Source organism: Melanostigma gelatinosum (assembly GCF_949748355.1).
Source record: "Melanostigma gelatinosum genome assembly, chromosome: 18".
NCBI lineage: Eukaryota > Metazoa > Chordata > Actinopteri > Perciformes > Zoarcidae > Melanostigma > Melanostigma gelatinosum.
This window is the reverse complement of record NC_136651.1, coordinates 22443910-22464295: the sequence shown is the minus strand read 5'-3', so window position 1 is coordinate 22464295 and position 20386 is coordinate 22443910. Positions and strand designations below refer to the sequence as shown.

Sequence of the window (20386 nt, the reverse complement as noted above, 5' to 3'; positions counted from 1 at the left end):
TACTGTGAAGTAAAATGTCAATGTAGTAGTTAAAGGGACACTTCCTCTTACATCCTTCATACTTACTATTGGACAGTAAATAATGGAACAGCTGCTGCAGGACAATATGACAGCAGCTGTGCTGACTGAGAGACAGCTTCTTCTCTGTCACTTGTCTGTATGTCTATGGACCAATGCCAAAAGGTGTTATGTTATGTCCATTTGTATCCTCTTTGTAACATTATATGACAAAAACAAAATAAGAGTTGAGAAAACCGTTAGAATCCGGTAGAAAAACATTGAGTTGTTTTATTGACACTTTTAAGTTACCCATAGTGGATATAAATGATTGAGCCATTGAATACACTCTATGGACAGGAAACAAGTGTTCCAATAATGTAGTATGTGAAACTGTAAACCCAACAGTTGTTTCGACACACACCGTCTCGTACCAGCCAACACACAGCGATAGCACCAATATTTTCAGCTCCATACAATCAAAGAGCAGAGATACATTAAGCACATATTGTGCCACATGGGTGGCTTGGCTACAGAATAGTTTACATTGAAACCAGCACTTTGAATAAATAGCAGTACAAATCCAGTACATAGGCTGGTAACTCTGGTAATAGACATATTACCTTCATGACTAGCTGAGTATGGAAATGAAAGAGACTGTGAAGGCTTGATGAAGACGAGCAGTTCTTATTGTGTTTGGCATGTAAAATACTAACTGACTTTGATATCCAATCATACATTTCTGAAGAAAACATTCCATCTGAAAAAGCTCCAAAGAGCCATCAAAACTACTCGGTGACAATCAGGAGCTTTTGAAACAACTGAAAATATTCGTGACAATATTTGGTGTTTGGTCTTCGAAGATCAAAGAACAAACAATCAACTCATAGAAGATATAGGAAAAACAAGAACAACTATTTCTACCGACGAGCGGGGATCCAACCCTCCGAGGCGCGCGAGCGTCTTCGGGCGCCCGCGTTCAAAGTTCTAGTCTGGGCCTTTTCGGTCGGATTGCGTTGCCTCGCCTCTACCCCCGCCACCCGAGTTGTTGCCCCGCGGCCTGTTCCGAGGATTTACAGACCTGACGACAGGGTGCGCTCGCGGCGCGCGTCTGGCGCCAACGCGAAGCGCCCGCCATTCGGAACCTGAAAACCTAGTGCGGTGCGGCGGCCTCATCCTGGCTGTCCGCCATGCGCCTCCGGGTACCCGACTCTCTTATGACAAGAAATGTTGTCATTTTAAAATCTACACTAATGCGTTTTTGATTAAAAAAGAACAGCAACTACAATGTTAGACGGAGCTCCATGGTGACTCGTGCTATTTTTAGAACATGCCTTGCCGGAGACTTAGTGGTCCCTGCGGGCACCGTGTTGTCTACCTCTGTTCTATATCATAATTTATATCAATATTTTTATTATCAAGTCTAACTTTAAATTTAAAAAAAATAATTTAAACTTTTTTTTTTTGCTGGAGGATTCGTGGGCCACATAAAATGACGTGGCGGGCCTTGAGTTTGAGACCCCTGCTCTAGCATGTCATCAGGGTAAACGCAGTGTTAAGCCATACTAAACTTGTGTCTCCCTTCACATAGTAAAATAATCAGGTTTTGTTACAGTGTCTACAGGGATCCAGTCAGGCTGGAAGTAAAGCAGCCAAATGAGTTCCTACATCACAAATACCCAGATGGGCATAGCCGACACAAGGTCCACTTTTAAGGATCAAAATTTGAAGTGAAATACAAACGGCACACAGTTCACTATGCTTGCACATTCAGCATTGCACACCCTAAATCACCCAGCCATCAACATGTCAATGGAACAGTGTGCTTTATACCTGGTGAGTTGTTAAGCCCTCATCCACTTCTGTAGTTCTCTAAAAGGATTGTTAAAAGTATTACAAGGTGTTAGAAATGCATTGAGTGGATTAAAGCATCTGGTAAGACATAAGCATGAGTAAAGAGAAAGATGTTGGTGGTGACAATCACTCTTCATGATCTTGAACACATGCCTTGTCTTAAAACAATGTAAAGGCCCTGTGAGTACGGTTCACATGTGACCGGTGAAAAGGGGTGCAAGCAGCATGAACTGCTGTCTGACACCACCATCACCAAAGACATGTTTACATCCTTCATTTAAGGGCTTTCATATTACAAAGGATCTCTTTTTAGGATTCTTTTTTTTTATTTAGAATTTTTTAATCCAATGACATCTTTAGTTGGTCTCACATTAGAAAAGCCCGACTAGCAGACAATACTGTTCACCTAACTGCTTCAAAATGGTATGAAACAAGCAACCACACTGCCCAAGCAGGACATCTCTACCGCCGCCAGCTCCTGTTAGCAAAATGAAAAGGAACAGGCTCAGACCACGCACTGTTGTGGAACACTGACAGACGGGTTGTCAGATGGGTGAGGGGGCACGCAGCGAGCTGTCGGGGGCCAAGTCCCCAAACACATTGGCGTAGGAGGCTTTGAGGAACTGGACGTAGTTCTGCAGACTTCGGTTGGTGCTGTCGGACTGCTCCAGACGATCCTTCACATCCTGTAGTCGGCTCTGGTACCGCCGCTCCACCTGAGCATCATAAATACACATCTTACACACCTACTGACACAGCAGATACATACACACTCTGGGTAGACTGTGAATGGAGGCCTTTACCTCCTCTTTGCTGCGTCGCAGTTGACTGATTTCTGACGTAGTCCTGCTGAGTTGAGCCTCTAGGTCCAGTATCTTGTACTGGGCGGAGCGTTCTTTGGTGGCAGTAAGTCCTCTGGTCTCTGACATCTGGAGATAAATATGACACACTGGACCTAACTACTGGGCAACAGAGGGTGAAATAGTACATAGCTGATATATCCCTACAGTATCCTCTATGTCCCTAACAACATGCACTTCAAGACATGCAAGCTCACACGCAGCCCGACACACCCACGCCTCAGAGTGCAGCACTGAAGGGTGAGCTCAGCTTCTACTTGTTGCTGGACAACCCTACATTATGTAGCCAAAGAACCTCTGCATATCTGCAGCCCTTTCTTGTCAGAGGTCTCTATGAATGAGTCAGGAGGCTACGCTTCCTGATGCAGTGCTGATGATGATCTCCTACTCTATTCTATAATATACACTTTAACCGGCAGTGCTCAGTTGCAGACCTGTTGGTGAGCGTCCCCCAGAGCCTCCTCCAGCTTTCGGCTCAGCAGAGAACATTCCCTTGTTCTTTCCTCCAGGCGGAGCTGATTGCTGTGGATGGTGTCTTCCCGTTTGGTGACGACCACCAGAAGGTCGGTGTTCTGATTGCCAGCCTCACCCAGCTTTCTGTAAGATGACACAAGACAGGTCAGCCACAACAATGAGCAGTTAGAATGAACGGTTAGCCAGCACACCGACTCGTATCATTAAGATCGGTTCATTATTTGACACTGCTTACGAGTTGGAGTGCAGTGTTTGAGTGCAGGTACTTTAACATGGCACCAATCTGTTATCTGGTACGGTAGCTGGATCGCTGGACCACATATCACGAAAATCCATCTGGTCAAGCTTTAAGTAACGTGTTTGTGTGTTTGTAAGCCAGAGCATGGACCAATCAGCGTCCTGTAAGGAGCTAGCAGCAGCTACGGCCGTGGCTTAGGTGAGTGCATGACCACACAGAGAGGCCACTGCTGGTTCTAAACAACAATGGCAGCTCCCAAAGAAGATAGGTATATGCTGCAGTAGCTCTATCAGAATTAGAGAGAAGTTTGTCATTGAAAGAGGAGTTAAGAACGACATTGAAGGCAAACGCTTTTGCTCTTCTCCCGACTGGCTTCGGTAAGTGTTTGATTGACAGATGGTTCATCCAATCACCTGACACGTATTTTCTGAAAGTGCCTGCCTTTCTCCAAACAGTTTTCCCATGACGGCTTTTTGATCGAGTCAGGTTAACCCGATCAAAAAACAACAATCATAATCCCTATAACTCAGTTAAATCTGAACACACAGACATGATGCACATGTTTATAGATTAGGTGACTTACACTTTCCATATCATTGTATCTGATGTCCATCGAGAATAAATGTCAATACATGTCATCGGAAAAATGTGTATTATAACTCCAGAAGCTGCATGAGAAACATCACAGCTGTCTGCACATCATCCATACACTGCTAATAACTACGGTAACTCACTGACTCCACGGCAACATTGTTCTTCTTGTTAACATCCCCAGAGCCCCCAAATGATGGCAACTTAGATCATGATTGTCCCCCAAAGAGAAGGGGGGCACAGTTGTCTAAGTTTAGTCTGAGCAGGGTTGAAAACCTCTGGTCTGAACAAAGCACCAGAGGCAGACGTGGTGACTGACCTTTCCAACGTCTCCACCCGCTGCTGAAGCGGTCGGTTCTCCTCCAGCAGCAGCTGCTTCTTCTCTCTGAGGAGCTCTACTTGACTGCACTGGGTCTCCACCTAACACAACACAAGTCCTTCATCTGAACACTTGGACTGTACGTCCGACTGACAGCTTTTATTCAAACTCATTGCATGTGTGTGGTCTGACTCAACATACTGATGAGGTGCTTTAAAGACATTGTAATGCAGCAGAAATACAGTTATTGGCAAAAGTTAAGCTCAACCTTAAATGTGACGGCCTTTCACCAATGTTGTCTTCAGTGCTGCTGCAACTCAACTTACCGTACATTCAATGTTCAAAGAGAATCCTATGACTCCTTCTCTTATTATTATGATTTGGATACAAGTTATTTGTTCTGTTAGTTTGTGCTGAGAGTATAGCGCTTACTCCCACAGAAGGTATAGATTTTGTACTGTGAGCATTCAGCAGACCTGGTGTTAAACATTACAATGTAGTACGGAGGCCAGTGTTTAGACTGGACTCACCATTCCCCCAAATCAATGTTGGAATGTAAGAATCATTTTCAAATGAGCACTTAAACTCTGAACGTGAATCATTATTGTGATGCCAGCTTGAGTCTGCATGGGACAGCTGACCTTCACTCTGAGGTGGGTCAGGGTTGAGCTGAGCTCCGTGCTGCGTCTCTCCTGGCTGTGCTCCCTGTCCTGAGCCTCCTGCAGCTGGAGCTCAGAACGCCGTAAGGCTTCAGGAAGAGGCTCTAAGGCCGCCAGCCGGCCCAGCAGCTCGCTGCGCACCTCCTCTACTTCCTGCTCCAGCTCCCTGCGCACCGCCTGGGCCTCCTGCTCCGCCTCAGCCAGCCCAGCACGGTACTCATCTGCTTCGGCCCGGGTTCTTCCAACCTGTACAGAAAAATAAATGCCTTCTGACTTTTGATGAACATTAACAGTGTCCATGGGATCACAATCTAATACTCTACTTTAAAACGGCCTCGAAATGCAAACTACACTGAGGCTATGCTTGAAGTGGTTGTATTCAGTCTGCTGATGCATGTGAATATCTGGGCACTTGGTTGGACAAACATCTACATTTGAAGCATCACATTGGAAGTGTCACTGAGGAAGTGAAGCTCTCACTGGGTTCTTATCTACACTAAGGTCACGTTGGCCTCATGGACAGGCCTGGTCCTGTCTGAGCTACAGTGGTTCACAAACCTTTCTTGTGGGGACAGACATTTTAGAAATGACGAACCAGAGCCACCAGATGCACACTAGGCCTCTAAAGCGTCAGATGGGCACATGTCCACATGGACTTATGTTATGTTGAACAGGTAGAGCAGCCATGTAGAAGAGGCAGAGATGTGTTGAACAGAATGTACTCTGGCCTTTAATATATTCAATGTTATTAATGTTCCACATGTTACACACTACAACTACCAGAACACGACCAACATTCAGGCAGATCACCATCGCAAAGCAGATGTTACCTCAATGGATTTGATCTGGTTGAACAAAGGTTCAACACAAACCTCTCAGTGGTTGCTAGTCGTAGCGAATGCTTCACATACCTGCATCCTATAGCTGTCCAGCAGGCGCTCATACTGCTGGATTGAAGCTTTGACCTGCTGAAGCTCTGACTGAGACAAGGCCAGCTTCTCCTCCACTGCAGCCGATGTAGCCTGACAGCAACACATGTTACATCATTACACCTGAGCCTCCTCATGTCACAGACGTCTATGGACGTCTATTGGACAGATAATGGGGACAGGAAGCACATGATCCAAGACATCACAGCAGATCAGATATGCAGACATGTTGGTCAGGCAGACGTGGTCCCTGTCTTCACCTGGAGGGAGCGCTGCTCCAGCTTGGCAGCGGTGCTCTCTGTGGTCAGATCCAGCAGGGCCTCTCTCTCCGCCTGCCCTTTATCCACTGTAGTCTGCAGCTGCTCCGTCACTTCTGCTATACGGCTGCATCACATAACACAACACCTAATAATGCCTGCAAACCCAGTGGATATAACAACAGCCAACGTGCCTCATACAAGAACCCCGGTACCAACAGAAGCCTTCTTCCATGACAGACGTCTGATTCAAGAGAACCTGTCTCATATTTAGGCTTTTCTCTGAGGCAGGAATGAAGTTCCTGTGAGGTCCAGGTTTGTTGTCTGACTTTGTCAACAGTGTAAAAACACCAGTTTGACTTCAGAATGATAAAGTCTAATAATGTAAACGTGCAACTAAAATACAAAATAGATAACTATATATAAATATCTGAGGATTGTGAAGATCGTCCTCTGTTGCACCTCAGCACATCTTTGTGTCAGTCCTCCCAACATGGACCACTTGGTTGAGAAAGACATGTTTTAATCATCTACCTTCATGCCAAACCATCATGTCCTCTTGTTCTGTCACAGTACAGGTGTTCCCTCATGACCCGTCATTGGCAGCTGTGTGAATGTGTCTTCAGGTCTCTTAAAGCACTAATCTCTGCTCGTGATCAAACATCCCACATGCCTCCCCATGGGTTGCATTCACAACAAGGAACTTCAAGACAAACTTATCCAATGAAGAGATTTTGGTGAATCTGACTTTGAACACTCGTGCAAGCAAACATCAGGAAAACAAATCTCAAATCAGAATACAGAGATGTTCTTGTTTGAGGCCTAGTGGGTCCTAGGAAAGTATATCGACGATGAATGCAATGTATATGCTACAATACAAACGTTTCAATGTTATTGATAAGCTCCGATGTTACTCACTTCTACGTGCTTTTATGTTAATTGTTCATGTTAATTCTAGACACTCTGTGTTGTTGTTGGTTCTTAGTTCTCGATATGAAGCTGTGACATCTCCATCTTTTAACCCTTCCTGCTTCCAACTCAATCAGCTGACTGGGGGCCCTGTGAGCCAATCATCTCGTTGCTCGTCGTTAGTCTTGTCTGCAGATGGAGCTGGAGTTACCTGTTCAGCAGTGACAGTTCACTCTGCACTTCACTCTTGTCCTTCACCTCTTGGGCATGGTGCCTCTGCCAGGTCTCAGCTGCTGCCAGCGCATCGGACACCTGCTGCTCCTGGAAACAAGAAGCAAGAGTGGACAGGGATTCACTTCCCTTCATTCTATTACTGAAGAGGCGCGCGTGCGTGTGTGTGTGTGTGTGTGTGTGTGTGTGTGTGTGCGTGTGCATATGTGTGTGTGTGCGTGAGAGTGTGTGTGTGAGTGTGTGTGCGCGTACGTGTGTGTGCGTGAGATAGAGAGAGAGAGAGAGAGAGAGCGAGTGTGTGTGTGTGTGTGTGTGTGTGCGTATGTGTGTGTGTGCGTATGTGTGTGTGTATGTGTGTGAGGGTGTGTGTGTGATGGCTTGAAGCTCTTTTGAAGGTGAACTGATAGAAACACCAATGCCAAGAGGAATAAGTGAAGTGTTTGTTTAACATATGGCCCAGTAATCTAATAATTGACAAAAGCACCAGGTGATGATTTCATGATGAATTATGTGAACCTGAGATGCCTGCCTTGTGTGTGTGTGTGTATGTATAGCTGCAGCTGCTCTGTGACACACCCTACCATGTGACCCTACCATGTGACCCACCATGTGACCCACCATGTGACTCTACCATGTGACCCTACCATGTGACTCTACCATGTGACCCTACCATGTGACCCTACCATGTGACTCTACCATGTGACCCTACCATGTGACTCTACCATGTGACTCTACCATGTGACCCTACCATGTGACTCTACCATGTGACCCACCATGTGACTCTACCATGTGACCCTACCATGTGACTCTACCATGTGACCCTACCATGTGACCCACCATGTGACTCTACCATGTGACCCTACCATGTGACTCTACCATGTGACCCACCATGTGACTCTACCATGTGACCCTACCATGTGACTCTACCATGTGACCCACCATGTGACTCTACCATGTGACCCACCATGTGACCCTACCATGTGACTCTACCATGTGACCCACCATGTGACTCTACCATGTGACCCTACCATGTGACTCTACCATGTGACCCACCATGTGACTCTACCATGTGACTCTACCATGTGACCCACCATGTGACTCTACCATGTGACCCTACCATGTGACTCTACCATGTGACCCACCATGTGACTCTACCATGTGACTCTACCATGTGACCCTACCATGTGACCCACCATGTGACTCTACCATGTGACCCTACCATGTGACCCTACCATGTGACCCTACCATGTGACTCTACCATGTGACCCACCATGTGACTCTACCATGTGACCCACCATGTGACTCTACCATGTGACCCTACCATGTGACTCTACCATGTGACCCACCATGTGACTCTACCATGTGACCCTACCATGTGACTCTACCATGTGACCCACCATGTGACTCTACCATGTGACTCTACCATGTGACCCTACCATGTGACTCTACCATGTGACCCACCATGTGACTCTACCATGTGACTCTACCATGTGACCCACCATGTGACTCTACCATGTGACCCTACCATGTGACTCTACCATGTGACCCTACCATGTGACTCTACCATGTGACCCACCATGTGACCCTACCATGTGACTCTACCATGTGACCCTACCATGTGACTCTACCATGTGACCCTACCATGTGACCCTACCATGTGACTCTACCATGTGACCCACCATGTGACTCTACCATGTGACCCTACCATGTGACTCTACCATGTGACCCTACCATGTGACTCTACCATGTGACCCACCATGTGACCCTACCATGTGACCCTACCATGTGACTCTACCATGTGACCCACCATGTGACCCTACCATGTGACTCTACCATGTGACCCACCATGTGACCCTACCATGTGACTCTACCATGTGACCCACCATGTGACCCTACCATGTGACCCTACCATGTGACTCTACCATGTGACTCTACCATGTGACTCTACCATGTGACCCTACCATGTGACCCACCATGTGACCCTACCATGTGACCCTACCATGTGACCCTACCATGTGACTCTACCATGTGACTCTACCATGTGACCCTACCATGTGACCCTACCATGTGACCCTACCATGTGACCCTACCATGTGACCCTACCATGTGACTCTACCATGTGACTCTACCATGTGACTCTACCATGTGACCCTACCATGTGACTCTACCATGTGACTCTACCATGTGACCCTACCATGTGACTCTACCATGTGACTCACCATGTGACCCTACCATGTGACCCTACCATGTGACCCTACCATGTGACTCTACCATGTGACTCTACCATGTGACCCTACCATGTGACCCTACCATGTGACCCACCATGTGACCCTACCATGTGACTCTACCATGTGACTCTACCATGTGACTCTACCATGTGACCCACCATGTGACCCTACCATGTGACTCTACCATGTGACCCACCATGTGACCCTACCATGTGACCCTACCATGTGACCCTACCATGTGACTCTACCATGTGACTCTACCATGTGACCCTACCATGTGACCCTACCATGTGACTCTACCATGTGACCCTACCATGTGACCCTACCATGTGACCCCACCATGTGACCCACCATGTGACCCTAACATGTGACTCTACCATGTGACTCTACCATGTGACCCACCATGTGACCCTACCATGTGACTCTACCATGTGACCCCACCATGTGACCCTACCATGTGACTCTACCATGTGACCCTACCATGTGACCCACCATGTGACCCACCATGTGACCCTAACATGTGACTCTACCATGTGACCCACCATGTGACCCTACCATGTGACTCTACCATGTGACCCCACCATGTGACCCTACCATGTGACTCTACCATGTGACTCTACCATGTGACCCACCATGTGACCCACCATGTGACTCTACCATGTGACCCACCATGTGACTCTACCATGTGACCCACCATGTGACCCTACCATGTGACTCTACCATGTGACTCTACCATGTGACCCTACCATGTGACTCTACCATGTGACCCTACCATGTGACCCTACCATGTGACCCTACCATGTGACCCTACCATGTGACTCTACCATGTGACTCTACCATGTGACCCTACCATGTGACCCTACCATGTGACTCTACCATGTGACCCACCATGTGACCCTACCATGTGACCCTACCATGTGACTCTACCATGTGACTCTACCATGTGACCCTACCATGTGACTCTACCATGTGACTCTACCATGTGACCCTACCATGTGACTCTACCATGTGACTCACCATGTGACCCTACCATGTGACCCTACCATGTGACCCTACCATGTGACTCTACCATGTGACCCTACCATGTGACCCTACCATGTGACCCACCATGTGACCCTACCATGTGACTCTACCATGTGACTCTACCATGTGACTCTACCATGTGACCCACCATGTGACCCTACCATGTGACTCTACCATGTGACCCACCATGTGACCCTACCATGTGACCCTACCATGTGACCCTACCATGTGACTCTACCATGTGACTCTACCATGTGACTCTACCATGTGACCCTACCATGTGACTCTACCATGTGACCCTACCATGTGACCCTACCATGTGACCCCACCATGTGACCCACCATGTGACCCTAACATGTGACTCTACCATGTGACTCTACCATGTGACCCACCATGTGACCCTACCATGTGACCCCACCATGTGACCCTACCATGTGACTCTACCATGTGACCCTACCATGTGACCCACCATGTGACCCACCATGTGACCCTAACATGTGACTCTACCATGTGACCCACCATGTGACCCTACCATGTGACTCTACCATGTGACCCCACCATGTGACCCTACCATGTGACTCTACCATGTGACTCTACCATGTGACCCACCATGTGACCCACCATGTGACTCTACCATGTGACCCACCATGTGACCCTACCATGTGACTCTACCATGTGACTCTACCATGTGACCCTACCATGTGACTCTACCATGTGACCCTACCATGGCCAGCAGCTGGCCGCTCAGCTGGCCTGCCGTGTCCTCGCTGCGCTCCGCTCGCTGCTTCTGGGCTCGCGTGGCTCGTTTCAGAACCTCTCGGTCTGCACCGGTCTGCTGCCTCAGCCTCACCAGCTGCTCCTTCAGACGCTCCATCTCCGCCTTCTGCTGGTTGGCTGCTCGCTCCAGCTTCTGAATCAATGGAAGAGACAGAACCAAGGATTACAGCTGGGTTCACTGTTGTATAGCAGATTATCGGTTAATAGTTCACACATATTGAAACAGAAGTCCGACTAACACTTCATTGGCCGACTGTAGTGATCACACACACCACCAACAGTAGATGAGTCCGCGTGATGAGGACAGACAGACCTTTATCTGCACAGTCAGCCGGTTGTTCTCAGCCTCTTTGCTCCGCAGCTGTCCTTGTAAACGAGCTCTTGTTGACTCCAGACTCTTGGACAGATCAGCTGTGCTCTTTGCATTGTCCTGCATTCCCAGGATACAGTAGAGCTTACATGAGGACCAACATGCATCTGCATTGACCTACACACTGGAAGTACAGGACTCGAGTCCTCTGTAAAGATGTGGTTCAGCTTTGGATCCCTGACTGAGAGCTCCACAGACTGACACACGTATTTACAGTACAAAGTATCACAAATACTGAACACTTTGCTCTCAGTACCTTCTCACTATCTATACGTTGGGAGAGTTGATGAACCTCTCTGTCCGTCTCTTGAAGTTTCACCTCAAGATGCTGTAAAAGGAAAGATGAGGCAAGCTTTACTTATAGAGCAGATTTTACACACAGGGTGACTGTGTTTTATACAAAACAAAATAAAATAAAAGAGAAGATAAAGATCTCGATTTCGGCTGCTTCTCTCTCACTCACAGCATTCTCTGCCTCTGTGTCTGCCAGCTTCTGGAGTAATGTATCCTTCTGATCCGACACTCGGACTGACTCCATCTGCTCAGAAACAGTCCACCAAGGTGCATGCTTCATAAACATCTGCTGTGTATTGATGCTAGAGATGCAGTCTGTAGCTTGAGGATGCTCTACTACAGTACCTGGGACCCGTGCTGCTCTCGGAGGAGGTGCCGCAGACTTCGGTTTGTCGCCTCAAATGTCTCCAGTTTCTGGAGCAACAGCTCCTTCTGACGAGCCAAGACTACAGAGTCAGAGCCAGACAGCCTCTTCAGCAGCCAACAGAGAGACAGGGACAAAGAACTCATTGTGAAAAGTCATTGAAAAGCATCATTTAATATCAGCATTGATGATCTTTGTTCCAGGAAAGTCATGAAGTCAGGAAACGTAGGGATGGCCTTGGATGTAGAAGCTGTTCCCAGCTTCGGACCTCACAGGACGGACAGGACAGTGTTAGTGCCAAACATCGAGTTCATACTCACGCTGCCAGCAGCAACGCACAGCTGGGAAACAGAGTGTCTCAGCGCTGAGACCTGCTTGGCAGCTGCTGTCCCATCCTCCTCAGCATTCAGCAGCTTGCTGTGCAGAGCATCTTTGTCCTGCTGCATGCTGTCTTCGTCTTGTCTGCAAGGACAAGATGTTTCACAATGATGTGATAAACACTGGAGTCCTACAGGGCTGCATTCTATCGCCAATCCTTCTTCAGCATATGAAATGAGTTCGGTGTGCGGACGACATGCTTTAGTCATCAAACATGTACACTAGCCGTGTTACAGAACTCATAATGTGATTCAATGACAGTGTTCTTCTGTTGAATGTCACCAAGATAAAAGAAACAAGGACAACCTGTCAAACCTCTGATGGTTCAGGAGGCAGAGCTGAGCTCCTTTAGGCTCCAGCTGACTGTGTTAGCTCATCTTCCCCTCACACATCATGCTGAATGCATTCAGACAAGAAGCACCTGGGGGTGCGCGAGCTGCCTCTAGGGGGTGCGCGAGAGGAAAAGTGTAATGGCGTCTGATGGTGTAATAATATTAAATATTTAAAAAAAATAAAAAAAAAATTTAAAAAGTGGGGTTTTTCACAAAATAAAAACATGAATTATAAAAATTCCCTTTGTAAGATTTAAAATTAAAAACGTACAATTTAATAAATGCACTTGAGCTCCTTCCGGCAGTCTTGCCGCCTGCCGCCAGTCGTACACACTAGCCAGCCTAGCTTGTGCAGCTAAGGTCAGCTAACAGCGAACTTCATGCATTCAGCAACATTCATGCAAATATGCTAAACTGGCTGAAATCGGGGAAACTGTCAGGTGGGACATCTGAAGCCATCAGTCGTAAAAGAGGAGAGGGACAGAGAGAGAGAGAGAGAGAGAGAGAGAGAGAGAGAGAGAGAGAGACAGAGACAGAGAGAGAGAGACAGAGACAGAGAGAGAGAGAGGGACAGAGAGAGAGACAGAGGAATCGGAGGCGAGGGGAACGGAGAGGTGCGTTGGGGAGAGACCGGGAGAAGAAATCAAACCAGAGTCAGAGGAAGATGAGACGGAGGAGACCGAAAAGGAGGAAGGGATAGCACAGACAAATGGGGAGCACATCGGCCCATCGCGGAGTCAAGGTGAAAAAAGAGGAAACGAGAGTGAGCATCAGACTGGGAAAAAAAAGAGGAAATATGATGAAAAGTATCTGTGTCTGGGCTTCACTTGGATTGGCAACGCAGATTCCCCAAAGCCACAGTGCGTGGTGTGCAGTGAGGTTCTGGCTAACAGTCTGAAGCTCTTATTTACGTCGCCACCTGAACACCAAGCATGCCAGTGCAAGTCAAAAGCCCCTTACATTGTTTATATCGAAATTGGAGGAGTTACAAAACAGCCAAAAACAACTGGAGTCTCATTCATGTGTTGGGTCTATAAATGACGCACTACGGGCTTCATATCTGGTTACAGAATAGCGAGAAAGGGGCTACCGCACACAATCGCCGAAGACGTGTGCTTGCCAGCTGCCAGAGAGATGGTGGAATGTATGATTGGGCAGAAAGAAGCAAAAAAGTTGGACATGATCCCGGTGTCCAACAACACTGTGTCGCCGCATCGATGCTTTGTCCGAAGACATCCTGGCTGCATTAGTCGCTCATTAATTGTAAATTAAATGTGATAATCTGCCTGTGAGCCTGTGCGTGTGTGCTCGCATCCGTATTGCTCTTTAAAAGTGACGCCTTGTGTCACTGAAAGTTATTGAAACTTTGTTGCAGTGTTTCAGGGCGTTTTCACACCTTCAGTTCGTTTGCTTTGTTGCAGTTGCTCCTTTGTTCGGTTTGTGTTCACACTGCAACATTTAACAGCGGACTAAATCTTGTAAACAAATGCCACGCGCGAGCAAACTGTTCTCTCATTGGTCCGATTTCTATGCGGCTGTAAATAGGCTCGGTTGCTTTTTAAAAAAAAATGTATTAAGGGGGGGGGGGGGGGGTGCGCGAACCCGGTCGGGATGTAGAAGGGGGTGCGCGGCCTAAAAAGTTTGGGAACCGCTGATCTAGCTGGAGGCTGAGAGTGTTGAGAACAATCGTGATGTCCAACTCCTGCTGAACATCAGTGCAGGAAGCTTCATCTGAGCTGAGACGCTCTCTGGTGCTCTTATGGAGTCATGCTGAGGCAGCTGGTTAACACAGGCCCTGAAGACACACACACACCCACAGTACCACCATCACAGCCCCCTCACACTCACGTGCACGTACCCACATACTGAAGAAGGTGGATTTCCATTGATTGTACTTCCTGTCCACACTGTCTCATGTGAAGCTCCATTGAAGTGTAGTATTTGCCTGCTGTGGTGCTTCTCCTCCAGCATCTTCTCCATGGATTGGCGTAAGCGCGTGTTCTCCCGCTCCGTCTCTTCCAGCTCCTCGGTCACCTCAGCCAGCTCCTCCTCCCGCTCAGCGACCGCCCGCTGAGAGACACTCAGCTGCTCCTGCTTCCGCAGTTCCACCTGCACCGTCCAGATGTGCAAACACACATGTGGACGGACACACAAACACAATGGTGTCTGTGGACTATAGCACGACTCCATCAAATGACATCACGGTGTGTAATAATACTTTAAAATACATTATTGTATATTAATTATGATATAAATTGATTATATTTACTTTTTCAATCTACACACATCAACTCATAATGTCTAAACCTCTTCAGAAGATCTTGTGTTTTTCTTCTATGAGTCGTCTGGTAAACTCCAGGCACCAGATGTAATGTTGCATATGCACAAACACATGCACTGCTGTCCATGGAAGACGCACGTGCGGTGAGAATGTGTGCGTCTCATGCATACTTCAGACAGATCTCTGTCTGTGTCCACAGCCTGATGCTGTTGTGCAGCATCAGGAGTGGCTTCTTTGACATGCACTGGATATGGTTTATTATAATTATACCTCGAATCTCTCTCTAAACCAGTCCGAGTAATATCTCAAGGATGAGGCTCAGTTTGGAGTGAGACAGCAAAGGCTTTGAATGTTGTTGTAAATGAGAGATTTCATTTTTGATTTTTAATACATTTGGAGAAAATTCTAAAAGCATGTTCTCACTTTGTAGTAATGGGTTATTTTGTGCAGATCTAATTGCCAATCGGGTACATTTGATCCATCTTAAATCAAATGTGTACCAGTGTGCAACCAGCTTACGTTAGAATGGGTATATCATTGTTCCATATGGCACATGTGGACTTGTTTATGGTTTGATGGTTAGAAGCTCTACTGTAGCCAAGAGCTAGAGATGAGCAATCCTCCTCTACTGCTGTCAGCTTCAGTCTTCAGCTTCTTTCTCTCTGATACATGAGGATAAGACCACGGTTATCATCAACATTGATCCATTTCTGTCTCTTCACAATGGGGGGGGGGGGGGGGGGGTCACAGAAGCTCAGCACTGTGTGTGTGTCACGTTGTCCTCGTACATCTGAGGTAAACATCTTCTGTTTAGTTGCCTATTCAAAGTATAAAAGGGCGTAGAATATTATGATGGAAGTATATGATGCCATTCAAGTGCTCAGTTATGTCTCATGTCTGATCCTCTTTGGCCCCAGGTCTCTGCTGTGATCATCCTAAAGGTCCCAACAGCTCATTGTACACAGTGAAGTCTAAAACAATCTTCTCACTACAATGAAATGGCTACTCTGGGGACGAACATCATCACACATTCAGTCATTCATTTAATTCCAAGAGGGTTGGGAAAAATTTAAATACACCATTTTAGTAAAATTGTAGAATGACAGTTACAGACATTTAAAAAAAATGCAAACTTCATGGGATCATCATTAAGGACAAATGGTGAATGGACTCTACTTGTATTTCTCTTTTCTAGTCCTACGACCACTCAACACTACATGTCACCATTCACCCATCACACACTGATGGGCGAGGCTACCATACAAGCTGCCACCTGCTCATCAGGACTGACTAACATTCACACCCGTTCATACACCGCAGGAACAAACTGCGGTGTATGTTGCCCAAGTCACGCCATCAAAGACTCCCGGGGCCGGGGATCCAACCGCAGATTCTCTGATTAAAGGACGACCCGCTCCACCAATGATCCAGAGTTGCCCCCGATGATGTGGGCATCTCTGTAGAGGGGAGACTAGTGGGACCAATAGAAGCCTTTTCACTCACATACTTTAAGGCAGGGGTGTCAAACATACGGCCCGCGGGCCGGACCCGGCCCGCCACGTCATTTTATGTGGCCCGCGAATCCGCCAGCAAAAAATAAAAAAATAAAAAAAATTTTTTTTGTTTTTTTTTACAAAAATTTAAAGTTAGATGTGAAAATAAAAATATCCCCATGGTCGAAATTATGAGATAGAAAGTCGAAGTGATGAGATGGCATGTTGTCTGTGTGCCGACATTAAAACTATCACAACAGGTGGACAGGAGATGCAACAGCCCATAAAGAGGATTTCCAACAAGTTTCTCAACATGCGTACTTCTCTGTACTGAAACGTCATCAGTCTCAGCCCAAGTACTGTTCCAATTCAAAGTTCACATCGAGCCAAGCACGGCCCTAATGCCCGGATGTGGCTCGCTCTGCCCATTTTACCCGGGATGCATCGGAGGTGACTTGTCTGTACTTGGGACAGCCAAATATCCCAGAATGCATTTTGCACCAGCAACAGGAAACAATGGCGGAGGAGAAATCACACAACTGGAAGTACGTGTTGTGGAAGTCACAGATATCCCGGGAAACTAAACTAACTATGTTAGGAGTACCGTAGTTACATTTACAACCGGCCCTTTGAGGGCGACCGTGATGCTGATGTGGCCCCAGAGTGAAAATGAGTTTGACACCCCTGCTTTAAGGGGAGCGGTGCAGGGACACCTGCCCGTGTTTCCCTCACTAGTGCAGCCTAACGCTGGAGCGCTGTTCAGCTCTATTCCTCACGAGCTCACACATCATGGCAGCACTCTGGCTGTCAAGCTCAGCCTGCTACAGCCTCTGAAAGACTGTCGGGAATATTAGAGCTTAAAGAAGAAGAATCTGAATGAAGCATAAATAAATAAAACGTAAATAAAACGTGATGATGAAGAACTGACCTCGTTCTTCAGAGAGCTGACTTCAGTCAGTAAGCTGTCAATCTTCCTCTTGTAACCCTGCCTGTTTGGACTTCTCTGTCCCCGACCACAAGATCCTTCCTCTGCTTTCTGTCTGCCTCCTCCCCTGACGGCTTGGCGTTCCACCGAGTGGATTTCTACACGTGTGCATGTACATGTTTGCCTGTGTGTGTTCAGCCTGGAATAAAGTCTCGTTCCAACTATTCCTTGTATCCGTCGTACTGCTTCTGGGTCCACCACACAGCATCACTAACAGTCTGTATTCGATGTAACATTAGACCGGTGGATGCATGTAACGTTAGATGATGGCGGTGGGTGTGTCAGTCTAACGCTTATCGAAAGACGAGGTAGTTTAACAAGAAGTCAGGCTAATGTAACGTTACATTAGCCTGACAGTAGCATTAGCTTATTATCCGACAGCAGCCTTTCTATCGAGTAACTATTTATCCGTCTTACCATGTGAGGAACCAAAATATATTCGTCCAGACTTGAAAATATGTTTCATTGAAGGAACCGCGGGCTTTATCTAGCCGTTAAAATAAGTAACTCTAGGTTAACATCCAAAGTCTTTTGGCGAGGAGACTTGATAAACCTCAACAGGTAGTAGGGACGCTAACGTCTCTCTGGTTGGTCAGTTTAAAGCAGGTGACATCTTTCACCAACCGTGATTGGACCAGAGTCGACATTCTAACGTCACTTAGCAACAAGCTGTAGTAGCGCCGGACAAGTGTTTAATGCACATCGTAACAAGCCATATAAAAAGGCCCCGAAGGGGAACTACGACCCATTAGACAGCTAATGAAGGCTGAAGGCTGTTTTCTAAGTAACTGTTTGAGAGCACTCGCTACAAAAATACGTCAGATTCAAACCTAAATTTAAGCTCCATCTTGTACTGTGCAGGCGCCCTGCCAATCTAATTCATTGTAGTGCTGTAGTACCTTAACGTGGCCCCTGGAGGGCAGTAAACAACCATATATTCTCATGTCACTCATGGCAACCGCCAACCCCATATGCGTCAGCAGGTTCACTACAATAACACTTGACATGTTTCCAGTGTAGATCCGCATTGATTTGGCCAATGAAACAGTCCACCTTAAAAAGTTAAGTTATTAAATATGTACATTATTGCATTGGCAAGTTAATTATGTAATCACACTACTAATCTTTATGTAGTTTGTTTGGTACATTTATAAACTTGCCTTGACAAACAAATGGTAACAGAGCAGTCCCACAATAAAGACACATCAGTCCTGTTATGAAGCCACATTTTTCATTTTCTTTATTGGCTCCATCTGGCAACACAGAAAAAACAACAAAACAACCATCCGACAATAATTGATCTCAATCACTGCTAAGATGGGAAAGCAAGAGCACATCAGTCTTTGGCACTTTCTATTCTAAACAAACATGCTGCACAATGAAAAATCATCTGTGCATTTTTTTTTTAACTTAAGTTTTGAAAATACATGACAGTTTGACACTGACTGAAAATGATAACAAGCAAGTCACAAGTGTTGCTCTAAAGGAAGGCTTCACCCATCTTTTGGACATTGGTTACAGTATAAAAAAGGTAGAAATGACCCCTGCATATCTGGGGGAGAAACCAGGATTGATCAGTCGGCAGTTATTTGAGTTTGTTCCCAAGAGGCATCAACATGCTTCTCCGTGGATGTGGGTCCATTATATTGAGCAGTGGCTTTTGTGCTTGCGGCATGTGAAAAAAAATTAAGCTCTTGTGCTGGTAGATTCTAATACTGGTTATGCTCGGCGAGCACCGATTCGTCTCATACCCCTAAGAAGGGGTCCTCCGTTATTTTCTCTAACTGTCAAATCAGTTGGTTTCTCTGCTTCTTCTTGGTATGAATGTTGGACTATGTGCACTGTGGCAGCATTAGAAAAGAAACCATCGATTCTGTGGAGCTGCAAAAAATGATTTATGTAGCCGAGACATTTTCTGCCGAGAACCTTTATTGTAGCTGGTTGAAACTGGAAAGACCCGACAGTATCTATGTTTACCTTAGTCTCAACTCTTCGGCATGGGAATAAGTAAAGGCATCAAACTGCAATATGGGTCCAGTAAAGGAAAAGTAGGAATAATTTGAAAGCCCGATTCTCAAAGAACAAGGCTTAAAATGAGGGAAACTTGTATCCAATAAGGCTAAACCAGTTCACAATCAAGAATACCGAGAAGTATCTTTGAGCACTCAGCAGCAGTCTGTACACTACTGTCAGTAAAGAGACTAGCAGAGGAAAGCCTCATGCCACTAGAGCGGGCTTCACTCCTGGGTTAGGGTAAGGAGTCTCAGAGGAGCACAGCATGAACTGTGCATCAAGTTGTAGATCAGCCACCGATTCCAACGTCGGATTTTCACCTCGAATGAACAAAAAGGTCTGTTATCTCGTTTGCACAGATTCATATTGTACAAGTTAATATCTTGTTTATATCTCAGTGGCATAAGTTATCTCATAAGTTAGTGTCTCGTTTCCACAACTTGATATATTGCTCACACTTATCTTAATCACACAAATGACACCTTCTCAACATCTTGTTAAACAGAATTCCTCTGCTTCCAGGACTCCAA

General features: G+C 46.4%; 2 protein-coding genes across 2 annotated transcripts in view; both read right to left on the bottom strand.

Annotated features, from left to right (window-relative positions):
• Positions 1–278: 278 nt before the first annotated feature.
• odf2a (outer dense fiber of sperm tails 2a) lies at positions 279–19344 on the bottom strand (the record flags this gene model as incomplete). The annotated part of the gene is made up of 17 exons (XM_079289436.1): positions 279–2567; positions 2655–2780; positions 3146–3308; positions 4334–4434; positions 4975–5238; positions 5904–6014; positions 6182–6305; positions 7299–7408; positions 11294–11479; positions 11660–11776; positions 11973–12044; positions 12180–12254; positions 12356–12481; positions 12695–12836; positions 14943–15193; positions 17787–18031; positions 19341–19344. 17 exons carry the CDS (start codon positions 19342–19344, stop codon positions 2397–2399), a joined length of 2388 nt encoding a protein of 795 aa, XP_079145562.1. The 3' UTR covers positions 279–2396.
• The window catches only part of scai (suppressor of cancer cell invasion), a 28619-nt gene continuing 27307 nt past the window's right edge, over positions 19075–20386 (bottom strand). The window contains exon 17 of the mRNA XM_079289631.1: positions 19075–20176. The gene's annotated coding sequence lies outside the window, so the exon portion shown is untranslated. The remainder of the gene's footprint in view (positions 20177–20386) is intronic.